Source organism: Phyllostomus discolor, chromosome 12 (genome assembly GCF_004126475.2).
Source record: "Phyllostomus discolor isolate MPI-MPIP mPhyDis1 chromosome 12, mPhyDis1.pri.v3, whole genome shotgun sequence".
Lineage (NCBI taxonomy): Eukaryota > Metazoa > Chordata > Mammalia > Chiroptera > Phyllostomidae > Phyllostomus > Phyllostomus discolor.
Window position 1 is genome coordinate 54,008,695 of NC_040914.2, and position 18,224 is coordinate 54,026,918.

At 59.5% G+C, this 18,224-nt stretch overlaps 1 protein-coding gene across 1 annotated transcript in view; it reads right to left on the minus strand.

Moving 5' to 3' along the window:
* The window catches only part of CNGB1 (cyclic nucleotide gated channel subunit beta 1), a 52,189-nt gene extending 36,743 nt beyond the window's left edge, over positions 1–15,446 (minus strand). The window contains 14 exon segments of the mRNA XM_036011890.1: positions 147–233; positions 1,178–1,346; positions 6,614–6,650; positions 7,003–7,078; positions 7,888–8,059; positions 8,443–8,488; positions 8,724–8,799; positions 9,323–9,359; positions 9,554–9,596; positions 9,714–9,831; positions 10,611–10,683; positions 10,980–11,037; positions 13,122–13,306; positions 15,363–15,446. Of these exon segments, the coding sequence (XP_035867783.1) occupies positions 147–233; positions 1,178–1,346; positions 6,614–6,650; positions 7,003–7,078; positions 7,888–8,059; positions 8,443–8,488; positions 8,724–8,799; positions 9,323–9,359; positions 9,554–9,596; positions 9,714–9,831; positions 10,611–10,683; positions 10,980–11,037; positions 13,122–13,298 (1,169 nt within the window). The 5' untranslated portion in view covers positions 13,299–13,306; positions 15,363–15,446.
* Between the last annotated feature and the right edge of the window lie 2,778 nt (positions 15,447–18,224).

Genomic DNA, 18,224 nt, shown 5'->3' on the forward strand with positions numbered 1-18,224 from the left:
CAGCCTCCCTGCTCTGCGCCCAGCTGCACCAGCACAGAAGGAAGGAAGGCACTCCCATGAGCAGCCCCACCCCAGAAGCCCGGTGCCCCTCCCTGCAACCCCTTTCTCCCTAGGACACTCCTTAGCCAAGGGCCTAAATGCCTTACTCAGCCTCCTCCTCCTCTTCTTCTTCCTCTTCCTCCTCCTCATCCTCCTCCTCATCTTCTTTCTCCTCCTGAATCCGGGGAAGCTCCCTGAAATGAGGTCGGAGGCACTAGATAAGCCCTCTGCAGGGGCACCCCGAGTCCACCTCCTGCCCCCACTTTCAGTAAGATGTCCTGTGACCCCCTGAGACCATATCTGAACCCCTCAATCAAGAATCAACTTGGAGCCCTGGCTGGTGTGGCTCAGTGGATTGAGTGCCGGCCTGTGAACCAAAGGGTCACTGATTTGATGCTCACTCAGGGCACATGCCTGGGCTGCGGGCCAGGTCTCCAGTTGGAGATGCATGAGAGGCAACCACACACTGATGTTTCTCTCCCTCTCTTTCTCCCTCCCTTCCCCTCTCTCTAAAAATAAATAAATAAAATCTTTTTTAAAAAACGAATCAACTTGGGGACCCCCACCCGAGTAGCCCCGGGCCCTGTCTAACAGCAAGGCCTCTTCACGGCCAGAGGTCCTGATGGTGACTATTTAGCCCTGGGTCCTCTCTGAGCCTCAGTTTCCCCACCTTTGCAATGCACTCACAGGCATGTGCAAGAGTGCTTGTTGCAGAATTATTTACAATGACAAACTTCTGAATCTGCCTCAATGCCCATTAATAGTAGACAGGTTAAATAAATTCTGGCACATCCGTGTGATGGAATACAACACAGACGTAAAAAAAAAAAAAAAGTGCAGATGTCTCTATGTGCTGAAGGTGGAAAGACCTCAAGCAAAATTGCTGAATGAATGTAGCAGGTGCAGGTGGGCAGGTGCAAAAATAAAAGAGGGGAGTTGGTGCTCAGGTGGCCCCTGGGACGGTACAGAAGAATGCGCAGCCGCTGTGCCCCTGGGGAAGGGATGGGTGTCGGGGGAGGAGGGGAGGGAGGGAGAGGCAGGCTTGGTTCACTCTCTAGGCCCTCGTATGCCTTTGAGGTTCTGTGCTGTGTGTCTCTCATCTTCCCAGTCCTTGTTCAGTGCCTGCTCTGGCTCCTACCTGGGCATCTCTTCCGTAGCCACGTGCTCCTCTTCATAAACTGGAGCCGCCGCCTCTGAGCCCCGTGGGCTGCTAGTGCTGCCCTCCTGACGCTCACCCTGCTCCCAGGGAGGGTCAACCTCTTCCAGCACGAGATCCGGCTCCTCTTGCCCTCCGGGCAGGATGCTGACTGCAGGGGACACAGGGTGTCGGGAAGAGTGGGCTTGGGGCTCTGAGTCCCAGGGACCCCGCAGGGAGTCTTAGCCCTCACCAGCAGTGCAGCAGCCCTCAGCCAACCCTGGCCACGGTACCATTATCAGCAGGACCATGAGCAACCGGATCAGCGCTGAAGCGATGGGCTGACGCCCACGATCATTTGCCCTGTCTCCCGTTCATTTCCCCCTCTTTTCCGCTTGAGACAGAGCTTCCATTATGGGCAGTCTTTGTTTCCCCTTGGGACCCCCTTCTTGGGGTCTGTGTGGAGCAGAAATGGCTTCTAACCACAGTGTTGCAGGTGATGCCGAAAGACCTAAGCTCGAGGCCCACTGGCCACATCCGGGCGCAGGTGGCCTGCATCGTCCCAAGGGATGCAGAGAGAGAGCTCACCCACGGCCCGCTCCCAGACACCACCCACTGGTGACGGCGTACCTCATGCCCATAATCTCAGCACCTGCTTCGGGGAGTCTTTCTCTCCTTGGTAGACCCAGAGGCTCTGCCTCCTAAGAGGGTCAACTCCCTCGTGGAGGCGGCCCAACCTTCAGAGAGGAGTCTGCAATTTCCAACATTTCCCCACGTACCCTGTCCCTGACCATGAAAACGCTGGGGCTGTGAACTTGGCAGAAGTGCCAGCTGGGGAGACTCATCGGGAAGCTGAGCCCACCCCCAGGCAGGAGAAAAGGGGGAGAAACAGGAAATTGCCTGGAAACCAGGTGTTTCTAAAAGCTCCGGGGACCTAGGGGGCCCTCAAGCCAAGCAGGAATTACTAATGGTGCCTTTCCATGGAAGCTGTTTCCCCAGGCTCATCCTGTGACTTTGGACATTAACGTTCATGGTGTGGAATAATGTGTAATAATACTGACAACGGTTACTAGTGCCAGGCCCTGTGCTACGTGAATTACACGGACTCATTCAATCAGTCCCTCCATCAACCTTTTGAAGTGGGAACAACTATTAGCCCCATTTTCTTTTTCATACATTATATATTATTCCCCATTCTATCGATGAGCAAACGAGACACAGATTAACGCCTCCCTTTATGGGGTGCGTCTCGTGCACGAGGCACAGGGCGGAATACTTCCCAAGGGCCACCTGGCTCCCCACTGCCGCCTCCTGGCCTCCAAGGGCAGATGTGACCCCACCTCGCAGAGGAGCACCTGCCTGCCCCCTGGGGAAGCCTCTGGCCCTACAGGCAGCCTTGGGGTTAGCCCAGGGAGGCTCTTCCACGTGTGGCCCCAAACCCGGTGATGGGTTGCGTCACATGTGTCATTCTATGTTTCCATCCGGCAATGGTGTGGGGTCTCCACCCCGAGCAGCCGCTGGGTGCAAGTTCCTGCTGGATCTAGCAGGGGACATCCAGGGGACAGCGCGTCCCCTGGCCTGTGAGCTCATGAGCTCTGATGGAACCCTGCAGGGTGAGAAATGTACTCTCCCATTTTACAGACCGGAGAGCCAGCTCAGAGAGGCTGAGGGACGAGTCCAAAGCCACACAGGGTGGCAGAGGCAGTGCCGGGTCTCCTGCGTCCTGTGTCCCTGGCAGACTATCCCAGGTGACACATGTGCCCCCGGAGGGCCTCCTTGGTGTCCTGAAGAGTCACGGTGTCCTTGCTTACATCCTTGCTTTCCTTTCATTAACCTTTTCTTTTAGGCACTGTTTAGGGAGTGAGCGTTTTACAGGCTCTTCCTCCTTTCCGCTCTGTGCCGCGCCCACAAGGCCTGCCCCAAGCTGTCCCCTGTCCCCAGTTTACAGCCAAACATTCTGTGGTGGGGGGACGATGGTGCCCCAGGCACCAGCCAGGACAGGCGGGTGCTCTGCCGCACTGATCCTGGGGCAGGGCCGGAGCAGCAGGAGCCACTGTCCCTGCCCCTGGGGCTCTGAGCCCCTCTCCGCAGACACATGATGCACAGCTGTCCTGGCTTTTCCAGGCTCCCCCAGGTGCCCAGGCCATGGCTGGGCCGCCGTGAGTGCTCAAGCTCACGTGGAAACTGCTGCTGATTCTGGGGCTCACACGTCACCCCTGGAGTCCCGTGTGGGCCTGCCGCCACCTGGCCAGCATCCTCTCTGCCAGCCGAGGATGTCGCCCAGGGCCACTGAGTGGAGTTCTGACCCTGGCCGTGACACTCATCAGCCTCCTCTGGGGAAGGAGCTCCTGCCTCCAGGACCAGCAGGCAGGAAGCAGGGGGCACAGCATCTAGGCCAAGGCCCCCACCCGGACCCTCGGCTGCTGGCACAGCCCAAGCCCTGGCTCAAAGCCTCCCTCCCCTCCGGCAGGCTTGGGTCCCGGATGCTTTGGATGGGGCCCAAGGTGCAATGCCCGCTAAGCCTCAGTATTCCTTCTGAAGGCACCCCACCCCCACTCAGCCACCTTCAGTGGCTCCCCAGTGCCACGGCCTGGTCCCTTAAACACAGTCTCTAACGTGTCTAGTTCTGCCCTCTGCCTCAAGGACTCGGGATCAGCTGTCCCTCTCTTTCTATAGGACTACTGTCCCCTCACCGCCGGTGTGAGCCCTCAGGGGTCTCGTACTCAAAGGCCCAGCCAGCCGGGCAGATGGTGTATATGGGTGACGTGGTGGGCACGTCGTGGGGCTGTTACAGCTGGACCTTCCCAGCTTTCAAGAGAAGCCAGCCTTCTTCTGTGGAAAGCCGACTGCTTTTTAGACGTTGGCAATGAATTCTCATTTTTAAAATCGCTCCGTGCCCCAATCACAGACATCCGTGGGCCGGCAGGGACCCAGGGCAGGCAGCTCAGGACCGTGGCTCCCTCCTCCTCCCCACATCCCCCACGCCACAGGCCACACCGAACCCACCCACCTTTCCAATCTGCGCATGCGTTTTAGCCTGTCTGAAGCACTCATATCAGGCGTTCACAGGTTCAGTGTGCTGATTTATGCTCTTTAATGTCAATCAAAGCACCTGGTGCTGTCCACTCCCCAACCCCCTGGGGGAGGGAAGGAGGCCGAGCCTGAGAAGAACCTCTCCTGGGGACACCCGTGTCCCATGGGGGCACTGGCTATGTGGCGGGCACCGTGCCGAGGGCCGGGCAGGTGTCCGCTCGGAGACAGTCCTGCCAGGGCTTTCCCAGCCTGCTGCTGGGAGTTCCCCCTGCTGTCTAGCCTTACAGCCACCGGCTGCCCCAAGCCGACCTTCCCTGCGTTCTCGGGGGAAGGGGCCGGCCTCGGTCCCCAAGAGGCAGCTCTGGGGCCATGGGAGGGACTCTGACGCCCTCTTGCTTGGCCTGGGAGCGTGGGGAGGGCCAGGGGTCAGTGTTTCAGGAGCATAGGGGGTCCGCAGCCACCCCGTCCCCCCTCCCCTGCAGGTCTTGTCTTCAGGACACCCTTCTTTCCTTCCATCATCTGTCCGTTTGTCCGTCCGCTCTCCCAGACTCCCTTCTCCCTTGTTTCAGAGGCCTCCAGCCGCTGCCACCCCTGAGACAAAGGAGAAGACAGAAGGGTGGGTGGCTAGGCGCGGGGACAGAGTGGGTGAGTGCCTGAGTGGGGGAAGGAGGGGAGGCTGGGGGATGGGGCGGGGAGAAGGGGCCCCTCAGCCCCAGCCCCTCGGGGTCACCCCGTCTACTGGGTGGAATGGTGTCCCTGCCAAACATAACCCACATCTTAACTCCTGTTACCTGTGGCTGTGACCTTGTTCGGACACGGGGTCTTTACAGAAGGCATTAGTTACGGATCTCAAGATGGATCACCCTGGATGGAGAGCGGGCCCTAATGCCAGTGACCAGTACCCTTGTCAGAGAGGCAGCAGGCGGACGTGCCAGAAACGGGCAGAGGGCAGGGGCCGCTAGGAGCCCGGGGCACCGAGGATCACCCACAGCCGCCGGAAGGCAGGAGAGAGACGGGGGTGGTGTCCCCCTCAGAGCCCTGGGAAGAGCCAACCTTGCCCACACTTGGGTTTGGGCCTCCTGGCCTCTGGACAGAGTGGGGGGTACGTTTCTGCTCCTTGGAAGCACCAGTCTGTGGTCCTGGGCTGTGGCAGCCCCGGGACACCAACGCCCAGTTCCCAGCCGGAGTGTTGATTCACCCCATTGCTGCCCTAGTGCCAACCCCCGACCCCTGACCCCTGGCCCCACACTCCAGCACACAGGGAGGCCCTATCTACAACTGGCCTAGAGTCCTGCCTCCTAGAGTCCTGCCTCCCTCCCGGGGAGCAGGGACAAGCTAAGGGGAGCCAGGGGCTCCACCCCTCAGTGCTCTCAGCAGCCCCTGGTCGGCGGGCAGGGGCGGGGGGCTCTGTCCCAGGGAACCTTCCCTCTTCCCTGAACCTCAGCCCGGCTGGGAAAGTGCCACCAGGCCAAGGGGGCTCCAGTCTCCGCTCCGTGAGAACTTGCTCCGTGGCCTTGGGCACGTTGCCGCCTGGCCCAGCAGCCATGGGGGTCCCTGCTCTGTGTCCGACAGGGTGGCCACGAGCTCCATGAGACTGAGTGAGCCCTGCTCACAATGTCGTCACTGTCACACAGACCCCCTCACCTCCCACAGCCGCTCTGTCAGACCCGGCTCCATGGTCAGCTGGCCTGCCTGCACTCTGGCCACGGTGGCCGTCCCCCGCCTCAGAGTTCTCGGGAAGACCACCATCAGCCTAGGGGGGCTGGGGCTGGCCCACCTCTGGCACTCACCACAGGCCTGGCACACCGCAGGCCCTCCGGGACATGTGTGAATGCACGCATGCATGCATGGATGTATGCCCTGTGCACGTCACGCCTTTCCAGAGGCCACGAAATGAAAGAAGGGCAGGTTTGGGACCCTGGCCCACTCCTCTTGGCCTTAGTCTCCCCCTCAGTCCGGATGCAGGTCTGGGATAACAGGTACCACACTCACCTGCCCAACCGGGCCACAGGGGGTGGGCAGGGCATGGGCTTCCCTCCCAAATTGAGGGAGCTGAGTCTGTGCCTCCAGCTCCCCATCGGTCTGCCCTCAACCCTCAGCCAGGGACTCCGCTCAGCCAAACCCGCAGGCACAGCTGCCGGGGGGACCGTGGGAGCTCCCTCTGGGTGTTCCCACCGACTAGGCCTCAGAGCTGCCTTCTGTCCACGGAAGCTGGAAGGCAGGCCAAGTACGACCCTGCCCCCCATCTCCCCAGCCTCCAGCAGGGGCCTCTGGCTCCCAGCTGGGAGACCCTGCCTCCGCCCCACCCCCCGCCCCCAAGCAAGTCCGGGCCTGGCCAGAGACGGTCTCCGCGCCCAAGCAACACTCCCAGAGATGCATGTGAGGATCCCCCTGTGTGTCACTTACTAGTCTGCACGTCACACGTCCCAGGAGAGCCAGGCTCCTGCACGGGGAGAAAGGGGGAAGCACTGCTGTGGCCTCCTCATGGGCTCCCCTGCATCAACCGTCCCTTCCTCCCTGCAAGGGCACTATCGAAGACCCCCTTGCTCAGGACTCCCCTCTTCCCGGCCTCTCCTCTCCTGCCTCCGAGGTGGCCCTCCGCTTCTGCCTGGTCCCACCTCGGCTCCCTTGCCCAGGCTGGGCTCCCTGCCTGGAGTAACCTCTCTAGTTCTCTTTGCATGAAAACCCAGGAGGGTTGTCTCCAAGCTCCGTCTGCACGGAGTCCTCTCTGCACCTCCCCTGTCCCCTACTTCTGTCCTCACACAGGGCCCTCTCTCCCCTAGCCCAACACTCACCTGCTCCTCAGCCTTTGCACGGGGCACCGGCTGCGGCAGGGCCATCTCCAGCCTATGCAGGAGCCACGCCACCAACCTGTGGGTGGGACAGAGCCACATGCCCAGGGGGGAGAGTGACACCAGAGCCTGATCCCCCTCAACCCAAGGCAGACAGCAAGCCTGCCAGGAGGCAGACCAGAACCCAGGTCTCCGACCCAAAGACCATGGACCCCCCACCCTGGCCTCCTCAGGCAAGTGTCCAGCTAATGGCCAGACGCCAGCAGGTAGCTCGGGTTCCCCCCAACCCCCACCCCACCCCCGTAGGTCCACCTCAGGCCCCTCCCACTGCCGGGGCGGGGCACCTGTCAGGACCGACCCCGATTTTACATGCATGTACCCTTTGGCCCAGCAACTTGGTTTCCTACAGTTTACCCTATAGAACTGCTTGCATGTGGCGAAACCACGCCTGTACGAGGCTATCGCGTGCAGTGAAAGAGTGGAGACAAACCAAATGTCCACCACGTGGTTACGTAAAAGCTGGCGCATGCGTATAACGGAGTACTGCACAGCCGTGGAAAGAATGAAGCTGGCCTAAATGTATAAAACAACTTCAAAGAGACGTTTCGGGGTGAAAAGGGCAAGGTGCAAAGGAGTATACACAGGTTGCTGTTGTTGGGCGGGTGTGCTTCAAAGTGAAACGCACTCACAAGCTTGTCTGTGCCTAGAAAACGCTGGGACGGCGGAGGAGCTGCGGATGCGGTTGCCCTGGGAAGGGGCCCTGGAAACCCCTTTGAATTTTCTCCCAGGGGCATGTGTTACTTTTATAATTAAAAAAAAAAAGCGTTTGGTGAAGGTGGGGTGTTGGCCGCTGCTCCCGGGGGAGGTGCAGCATGGAGGCGGGCTCACCTGGCGGCGTCGCCAGGGGGCGGCAGGGAGGAAGCCTGGAAGCCGGGCTCCGGCTGGGGCTCTGGCTCTGAGGTCAGCTCCTCCTCGGGCTCCGGGGGGCCAGGAGTGGGCAGGGGGTGAGTCTCCGGGGCCTGCAGCGTGGGCTCTGTTTCCGAGGGGTGTCCTGGGGGCTCTAAGCGGCAGGGACAGCAGGAGACTAAGATGACGTGGCAGGGATCCATGTAATCCCTGAGGGGCACGGTGGGGGGGGGGGGCAGACTTGAGAGGCAAACGTGACCAAGTGGGGGCCCCTTGGGGTCACCCTATCATTGGACAGAGGGAACTGAAGCCAGGGGAGCAGGAGGGACTTGACTAAGACCTCACGAGGCTGTCCCAGGCTGGACTTGGGAGCGGGTCCTAGTGCCCCCACAATAGACCACTCCCAGCAAGCCCTGGACCCCTCCCTAGCCTAGGTGAAAGCTGCGGTCCTCCCCCAGGATCCCTCAGGCCCCAGTTTCATCCCCAGCCCAGCCTGTGACCATCTCAGACAGCCCGCCCCAGGTCCCTTCCCTGTACCTGGCCCCAGGGCAGCGTCTGCGGGCTCGGGCTCGTCTCTGCAGCCCTGGATGATAAGCAGGGACAGAAGGCCTGGAGCAAAGCATGCCCTGCCCACTCCCTCCCCTGGCCGCCATGCACGGGCCTGTCCTTCCCCCCAGACCCCCTGTCTACCGCCTGCAGGCACTCCTCCCATCCAGGACCCTGGGAGGGGGTGGGAACACACTGCCGGAGTAGGTGTGTCCTTCCTGAGACCCCCCCCCAGGTGGTCAGCTTCCTGCTCCCCCTCTTCCTCCGCTTACCTCCGAGGTTTTGGGAGGCTGAGGCAGCACTCTCTCCAGGTTCTGCTCAAACCACCTGAGCAGCCAGGACCCGGACCTGCAGAGGGGCCGGTGGTCAGCCGGGTGGCCTGAGGAGTGGCCAGCCACACTGTTCTGACCCCCAGCTGGGGCCCCAGGCCTCACCCCGCCCTTCCTGGCCCTCGGCTCCCATTCTGCACAGTGCAGGCCTTATGCTGGATACTCCCAAAAGACCTCAGGTGGCGGGGAAACCTGCCAACCTCAAATTCTGGCCCGGGCCTGGACCAGGTTCTGGGCCAACAGGCCCAGCCTCGGCCTCCTGGGCAGCAGGGAGGGGTGGGGACTGCTGAGGGACCCAAATGCAGCAGTGGGTGCCCTGTGACCGGGACAGATAGGTCCGGCTCCGTGGCGACATGACCAGTGCAGTCACGCGGGGCCCCACACTTAGAAGGGCCCATTTTTTTTATTCTTGATGCTCTGTCCTCACAGTCTTAAACCCTTAACAATCTTTAAAGGAGTCCTGCATTTCCATGCTGCCCTGGGCCTCCCAAATTATAATGGGACATCGGGTCCCAAGCCAGCACTCAGGGACGGGGACTCACCCAGCGTCCTTCCCCCTGGAGGCCTCCTTGGACCCGGCTACGGGAGAAAGCAAGGCAGTCAGCAGCAAGGGGCCCTCCCGGAGACCCCAGTCGGCCCAACTCAAAAGCAGGTTTGAACCCAAGCTCAGTCCAGTGGGACACTTGGCCCCGTGGGCTCCCCCCAAGGGCAAGGCCCATGCCAATCGCCCCTCCACCCCAACTCTGGAAGGCCTGCCTACCTCGTGGCCTTACCTGAGCCCCCAGCGCCGCAGTGCCCAAGGGTCTGTGCTCCTGCCTGCCAGAACAGACAGATAGATAGACAGGAATGGAAAAAGAGCCCAGGTGCGCTGGCCTCCCACAGCCCCTTCTGCCCTAGACCCTCCACCCTCTGCAGCTCCAGCCCCAGCAGTACCTGATCCGGGCCCTCCAGGCCGACTGCCACACTCTGGGCTGGCCCGCCGCTAGCCACGGGCTGCGGGACGACCTTCTCCACACCCCTCCTGAGCCAGCTCAGCGCCCAGGCGCTAGGACTGCAGAGGGACAGAGACACCGGCCCGGCCTCAACCTCCCCAGCCCCAGCCCGGTCAGAGGAGCCACTGACAATGAAAGGTCTTGGTTTTTCAACCTAAAGAAGTTGGTGGGAATGGCAAACCTCCATCTCCCCGCTGTGGGACTTCAGGCTCAGTGTCCTCTTCCCCTGAGCCTTGGGTCCCTCTCTGGGAAGTGGGGACACCGCGTCTTTGGGAGCCAGGTATGCCCTGTGCCGTCCCGAGCCCACCCCCATCAGATGCAGTTCCCTCTATCATCCTGCCTCCCCGCTAGCCTGGCCCCAGGGGTCCCCACCCTGCACTTGGCACACACGCTGTGCTCCCGAAGGGTTGAGGGGTTCTGGGGGTGTCTCCTTGTGACTGAGGCTGGCCATCCTAAACAGAGGGGCTACCAGTCCCCCGCCTGGGCCAGCCCCAGCCACAGATGTGCTCTCTCGGACTGGCACCACCGCTCTAAAATTCGGGAGCCGACCGGGAGATGCCATGTGCAAGTCTGGGTTTCTGGCATCCTGGGAAAGTCAGAGGCTCCGGCCACTCTGGATCTGCATTTCACCCAGGAGCTGAGGAATCTCTAGCTGCACCCACACGGCCCCGGAGACGCCCAAAATATCTGCCTCGGGCTCCCTCCAGCCCCTTCCACAAATGTCCCACACTTTGCCTGGGCCTGACTGTGGGCCTGACAGTTGTGCTGGTCCCCACTCCCAGTGGCTCCTCGGCTTGGGTGGGGGGCGGCCCTGTGGGGAGGGGAGGTGGTACAGTACCTGTTCACTCCGGGAAGCGCAGCAACCTGGGCCTGCAGGCATGTGGGCGGGGCAGAGGCAGCCTTCTGGGTGTCTGCAAGAGTCCCTCACACTTTAGCTCTGGGGCCTCAGGGAGCCCATTTCTCCCCTGTTGGGGCGGTCAAGTCAGAGGCAGGGGAGAGGCGAGACCCCCAAGGGGGTCAGAAGGCTGGGACTCCAGCTCAGCTGAGCTAAAAAGTCCCACGGAACCCACCCTTAGCCTCTCTGAGCCTCGGTTTCTTCATCTGCGAAATGGGCCAGCCAGCCTCCTGGTTCTTCGACAAGGCCCTGAGGGGAGAACACAGCCCCGTCCCACCGCCTGCCCTGCCGTCCTGGGCTTCCAGCACTCACCCTGGGGGTCTGGGTCAGCCATGGCTGCTTCCTCCCCTCCGAATGGCTCCTCGGGTGGCTGGGGGTTCACACAGGACCGTGTAAGCCCTCGGACAGACCAGCCTCGTTCGGGCAGGGGCCCCTCCCACCCCTCCACTGGACCAAACAACTCTGTTCTCATCATTGTCTCTGTGAATGCTGGTGGCCTCACCCCCACCTGGGACACTCCCATCCTCCCAGCCCCAGGGTCCCCTCTTCCAGGGCTGGGCCCTCACACCTCTCCAAGGTGGTCCCCAGGCCCATCACCCTATCACCTCGCCCAGGAAGCTGCCCCACTTCAGTGGCCTGGGAAGGAGGGGGAGTATTGCAGAGTTATGGAGACTTGGAGCAAACTGAGGGGAAGGGGGAGGTGAGAGGAACCCCCACCTGACCCCCAGTCAGGGCCCACCCTCTCCTCCTGGGCCGAACCCTCCATTCCCCTCCAGCAGCCAGGTGGACTTCCGCCCCGCCGCCTGCCTCTCACCTGCCTCTGCGGCGGCACCTCCTGTTGCTGTGTACATGTACATGCATGTGCAACAGTCAGATACAGACACATGAGCTCGTGTACTCACTCTCACAAGCATTTACATACAAGCACAAACATGTGTGAGCATGTGTGTGCATAAATGGAGATGCAGGTGTGTGTTTATGCACATGTGCATGCACGCACCAGCACAAAATAAATGAATATGTCCCCACACGTTGCACATGTAAGACACAAAACATACATGCACATGCATCTGTGTTGTGTGTCCTGGCACACACACACACATGCAACCCCGTGTATACATGTGTGCGTGCATGCAGCTGTACGTATACAAATATACCTGCAGCACAAAATCAAACACAGGAGCACACTGCACAGACACACAAACAGGTACACAGATGCACAAGCACGCAAATTCATTCACAGATTCAGAAACTTGTGCGTGTGCCCACATGTACACACGAGCATGCCACCTATGCGCACAGAACTGCAGATATACCAGTGTGCACGCACACGTGTATATATACCTGCTTGTGTGTGCACGTGTGTGTACATAGTCATATACACCCAATTTTCAAACACACACGTATGTACAAACGTACTACTGAGGACACGCAGGGTATTCCTCTGTGCGTGCACACGTGTGCACATGCAAACACACGCACAAGCCCTCTAGCTGGGTGGCTCCCTATTTCCCAAACAGCCTGCACTACCCCGTCATAGCCTTTCTCCACGGCACGCTCCACCTCTTTGTCTGCTCCAGTCACAGCTCGCCCGGCCCTCTGTGTCCAGGAAGCCCTCACGGGCCAGCTTCCGATCCCCAGAGAGAAGACTCTCCCCCTGTTCTGAGCTCCCGTGGTTCTCAGTCCGACACACTTATGTGGCCCTCCCGGGAGGGTAGAGCTGAGGCCAGTGTTGGAGCCCACCGCATTTCCGCATCGCCTCCGTCTCCTTGCAGACCGACCCGGCAGGCCCTGGTCTGCCGACCCCCGGGAGCACTGCCGTGTTCCTCACTATGCTCCCGGCACTGCACCCAGAGCCTGAGGGCCATGAGAAGCTGAATCAAAGCTGTTCAGCTGAGCTCCTGAATCAGTTGTCATCAGGCTCCTGAGTGAATGATATGCGGACTGGCAAGTTTTGCTGTGCTCCAAGGAAAGTTCTAGAGCCGCACTGTTAAAAGCATGGTCCATGAACCCGTGTCAGTCTGCAAACTGTTACCGGCCCGTAGTGACTACGGACAGTTTGCACCTTAATGTTTATCAAGACACCGCTTCCTTCGCTGGGGGAGTCTTCCTGCAGAGCAAGTCGGACAGAACTGGGCAAATTTCCCTCCTAGCACGCTCCTAGTCCCACCCTGGCCTGGTCACAAACGGTTCATGCACCTGCTGCTTCGAGTGGCTCTGTTCTGGATGCCAGGGGCTGGCAAACAATGGCCACGGGTCAAATGCAGTCTGCTGCTCGTTTTGTAAATAAAGTTTTATTGGAACACAGCCCTGCTCCGTTGTTTACGTAGTGTCGATGGCTGTTTTCACGAGCCAGGGACAGGGCAAAGTAACTAACAGAGATGGCATGACCCACAGAGCCTAAAATATGTACAATCCTACCCAGCATGCTCTTCCGAAGCCTCCGCTTCTTACCAGGGACTCCTCTTCCAGCCTGGCCTCCTGGGGGGCTGTTTCAGGCTCTGGCTCAGGTTCCAGCTCCACCTCCAGGTCAGGCTCTGGCTCTGGCTCCGCCCCCTCCTCCTCCTGCACCTTGGTCTTCCCAGGGGTCCCTGGGGGCTGAGGCAGCACCCGCTGGACCCAGCCCAACATCCTGACGCCTGTAGGGGACAGAGTCCTTAGGCCCCCCAGAATGGCTCTCAGCAGCTCCCACCATTCAGGGGCCACTTTTATAGATGACGCACTCCCCTTTCCGCTCATATTTTAAAACATTTTTGCAATTATATCTCCTCGTAGAAATACTCAAGCTCACAAACGTGTGTGTGTAAAAGAGGTTGACCACAACGGCATTGCAGCAAAAGGTGGAAACCATTCAAATATCCATCAGCAGGAGCCTGGATTCTGGAGAGTCCCCAAATTTTCTCCTATAAGAGGGGCGCGTGTTACATCCATTACGCTACCTCCGATGATGGAATATTAAGGGTCTATTTGAACTAACGTGGAAAGATGTGCATGCTCTGGACTGCAGTCATGAGCTGATCCGCTAAGCTCTTAGGGCCTCAGTTTGCTTGTCTGTGAAATGGGATGTTAGCAGTACCTCCTTCGTGGGGGTGAGGGGATTGTAAGGATGAAATAAACTGGTGAGAGCAGTGACTTGCATACACTGGGAGCTTAATAAATGTTGGCTGTGACTATCAGTTGGTGTCAAGTAAAAATGCTTGTTCTGGAATATCATGTTCGGCATAATCCCCTTGCAAATTTTTATAAATGCAAATTTCATAAGTAATATGTAAATGGGAAATCTGTCTTAATATAGACAAAATGAACCTATTGTCACAATTAAAAATTTTTAAGGTAAAATGACAGTGAAACCCCTTTTCTGTGGTTTTACTGGGACATGTCAGCCCTACCTCGCACGGGCTCAGTTTCTGGTGTCATTTACCTTCAGAGAACCGGCCCCCGGCCTCGTGACTAGATCCCCGCAGGATGGCCCGGCCTGCGGGCACCACACAGGCCGGTGTGCGCCAGCTCCCAGCCCTGAAAGGGCCCTTCTGGGCCAGTGCCCACCATGCTGCGCCCTTGCACCCCCAGGTGCTGGGAGGGTGCTCCTCTCTCCCTCCTCCACCAGGGCCCCGGGCTCCAAGCTGGAAAGGGCAGGCACAGGGCCCATGATCCTGCCCCAGCGCCCAGCTCCCTGCGGCCCCAGGCCACCATCTTCCCTTCCGCCCACAGCTCTGACTGCTGTCCCCACTCTCGCCTCGGAAGCCCAGCTTTCCCTGTGAGAGGTTGTGGCAGGGGACAGGGCCTCGGCTCAGTCTCCAAAAAGATGAACCTGGGCCAGACACAGCCCCTCGGGTGGTCCATTCCCTGTGGAGTGAGGGTGTGGACCCCGTGACTACCCAGGTCGGAAGAGCCCAAGGTCACACGGTGGATTCCCGTGACCCCAGACAGCTCCTGGCAGCCTCACATGCCCCAGCCGAGCTAAGTGCCCCTCGGCCACGGCCACGCTTGTCCTCACTCTCACTGCCTCCCGCCCGGCCCCAGCAAAAAGCATCATCATCACACTTCACAGCAGGGGAAATGGGAGCACAGAGAGGTCAGGACACTTGCCCAGAGCAACACAGCCAGTCAGGGGCCAGGCCGAATTTAAGTTCAGGTCTGCCTGACCCCAGGTGTCCCCCATCTTCCCACCCTGGTACCAGTGGGCCAGCTCTGCAAGCCCCTCACAGCAGCCAGCCACTGGCTCCTGTTTCTGAGCCTTCTGGAAAGGTCTACGGAAGCCTGCCTCTGTTCCAGTTTCTCTTCTCCCCCAGACTCAGCCCTTTGCTCCTACGTGGAAACCCTTGCAGGCCCCTTCCATCTCCTGGCCACGTCCCTGCCGACTCCATTTTGATGACAGTGGCTCAGGTGGGAACGGGGGCCTGAGGGTGGCAGCCCGGGACAACAGTGGTGCTCGGACCACTAGCCTTTCAGAATCTACTGGGGAGCTGGTAGAAATGCAGATTCCCAGGCCCCTCCATCCTCCCCCCTCCGCGGGACCTAGAATCTGCATTTCACCAGCTGCCCTTGCACCACACGGGGAGGGAGAGGTGAGGGAAGCCCCAGGGTTCTCAGCCTTGCCTGCTTCTTCGTGTCTAAACGCCTTGCTGGCCGGACAGCGTGGTGACCCCATCAGCAGTCCCACCACCACCAAGCCGCCACCTCATCCCGAGTTACCTGCTCAGATGCCGTCCACCAGCCAGGAATTGCCTTCTCCCTGCCGCCTTCAGCTGGCCTCTCAAACACAGGGGGATTAATGGGGAGCACTGGGGCTGTGTGCAAAGGATTAGCAGGTGCCAAACGGGGCTGGGGAGGTGGTGGTGGAAGAGAGGAGGACGATGCCCTGGGGGCCAACAGCAACCTCCTAGAGACCAGAAGGGGTCTGAGGTCCAGGCAGGGAGTGCCAGGTAGCCCAGGTTTGGGTACCAGGCATTGCCAGAGGACCTGCCCAGGTACCAGCAGCCTGGGTCCCCACATACCTTGGCCAGCCTACAGAGTGGCTGGTGGGAGAGTGACAGCTTGGAGTCCCCGTGTGATTCTGGGAGACTCCCCAAGGTGGCAGGGGCTTGTCAACTCTCAGTGAGCAGTGGGAGTGCCCCCCAGCCCTCCAGCCCCATGGCCGGACTCAGCAGACCCTCTCTGGCCCGGAGTCCTCAGTGCCTGGGCCCTGCCGGATGGCTGTGGTCCCGGGGCGGGGACTCTCGGAAGGACCCAAGGACCGACGGGTGGCTGACTGTGGGGAAGCTGGCCCCTGAACTGCGGTCAGACCCGAGAGGGGAGACAGGTCTAGGAGGAGAGGACAAGAGGGACAGGGGCCCAGTGAAGAGGGGCTCGGTGAGGTGACAGAACCTGGGGGGGAGGTGGGGTAGAAGAATACTCAGCAAAGAGGCAGGAACCTCACTTGGTCACAGTGTTTCTCAGGCTCTTCGAATGTGCCAGTGTGCCAGCCTCGGCACCTGACCAACGCAGGCCTGGGCCCTGACCGTGATGGCTCAGATGGCCGGGCGTCGCCCCACAAACTGAAAGGTCATCAGTTCAATTCCCGGTCAGGGCACATGCCTGGATGGCGGGCCAGGTCCCTGGTTGGGGTGGGGTGGGGGGTGTGTCTGGGAGACAACCCATCGGTGTTTCTCTCTCACATCGATGTTTCTCTCCCTCTCTTTCTCCCTTCCCCTCTGCCTAAAAATAAATAAATAAAACATTTAAAAATAAAACAGCACAACTTCATTGAGGTATAATTTACATGCCCTAAAACCCACCCATTTCAAGTGCATGACTCAGTGATTTTTAACAGACTGCCCGAGCTAGGCCGCTGGCACCTTTTTGTGTCGGAGGGTTCCCATCCCCCGTCACCCCAACAAGCTCCCCTTGCTCCTTGACGGTCCCTCCCTGCCCCCACCCCCCACCCGGGCAACCACTAATCTGCCCCGTCTCTGGAACTTGTCCTTTGTGGACGTTTTATGTGAATGAACCGCCCCATGCGTGCAGCGCTTTTGTGTCTGATTTCTCTCACTTGGTGCAAGGTTTTTGAGAATCATCCGCATGGTAGCACAGATCCGTTCCCCGCCTCTTTCCCATTCTCAGGAGAATTCCGTGGCCCGGGTACACCACAGTCTGCTCGCCGGTTCACCGGTCAGCGGACACGTGGGTTCTTCCCACTTCCGGCCACGATAGAGAAACGCCGCCGTGCACACGGCGTGCAGGTCTTTGTGTGGGTGTATGTTTTCATTACTCTCGGCCAGAATTGCTGGGTCACACAATCTATGGTTCACTTTTTTTTTTAAACCTTTTTTAAAAATTTTATTTATTTATTTTTAGAGAGGGAAGGGAGGGAGATAGAGAGAGAGAGAGAGAGAGAGAAACATCAATGTGCGGTTGCTGGGGGTCATGGCCTGCAACCCAGGCATGTACTCTGGCTGGGAATAGAACCTGCGACACTTTGGTTCACAGCCCACGCTCAATCCACTGAGCTACGCCAGCCAGGGCTTATGGTTCACTTTTTAAGAAACTGCTGAACTGCTTTGGCAAACTAGTCTCCCTTGTCTTGAGTGCTGGTGAGTTAGTTACCTGGGGTCGCCCTTTATAAATGGTTGGTTCCATTATTTATGCACTTTATGCATGTTGTTATATTTTACGGCTTGAAAAGAGTTTTAAAATAAATGGGGAAAGGAATCAACTCTGCAGAGTTTTCTATGAGCGGGGGACTTGGGGGTGCTGCCCTGGGGCAGGAGGGGTAACGGAGGAGCTGGATCCTCTCACAGGCTCAGCACCTGGGCAGGTGTCTGCAAAGCCCGTGCCAATATATGCAAATAAGTTAGGCTCCCCAAGGATTCCCTCACCTGAAGGGTCTGTTTCTGAGGCGCTGGGCTTAGGCTCTCCTGACCCTGCTTTCTGGGAAAAAGGGAGGGAGGCTGCAGGCCTGCAGAGGGCCAGGGTGATGCCTCACCTGCTAATCCCTGTCCTGCTGAGGCCACCACTCTCCCTGATCCCCTTATGCTGTGACCCTGGGTACTGTACTGGCCGCCACTAATCTCCACCCCAGGGACCCCAAGGGCTGGCAGGCAGGACAGCGCCCTGAGGTTTGCAGGAAGGGGAGGACCCTTTCAGACCACAGACATCCCTCCTGGCAGGGCCTCGGGTGCTTGCTGAGCACAGAGGGGAGCCTTGAGGCCCAGAAAGAGACAGGAACTAGTTCAGGGACACACAGCCTGTCCCGGCCAGCCCTGACATGCCCATGCCCAGAGAGCCCTGCTCCCTGCCTGCTTCCCAACATGCCTGGCCTGCGCTGTGGCCCGGGACAGCAGCCTTCAGGAGGGCTGAAAAGGACTGGGGGGGGGGGGGGCGGGCACAGGATCCCTGGAAGCCTGTGGTTGCCAGGGTTGCCAAGGACTGGGCGCCCTCACAGTCAGGCTACAATAGGCATTGTCTGCAGAACATTCTTTATTCTCCTGCCGCCTCCTGAGGCTCCGGGGCCTGGCCCATCTCCCTGATTCCTCTCCCCGATTCCTCTCTCCCCACTGAGCAGCCTGAAGAGCAGCA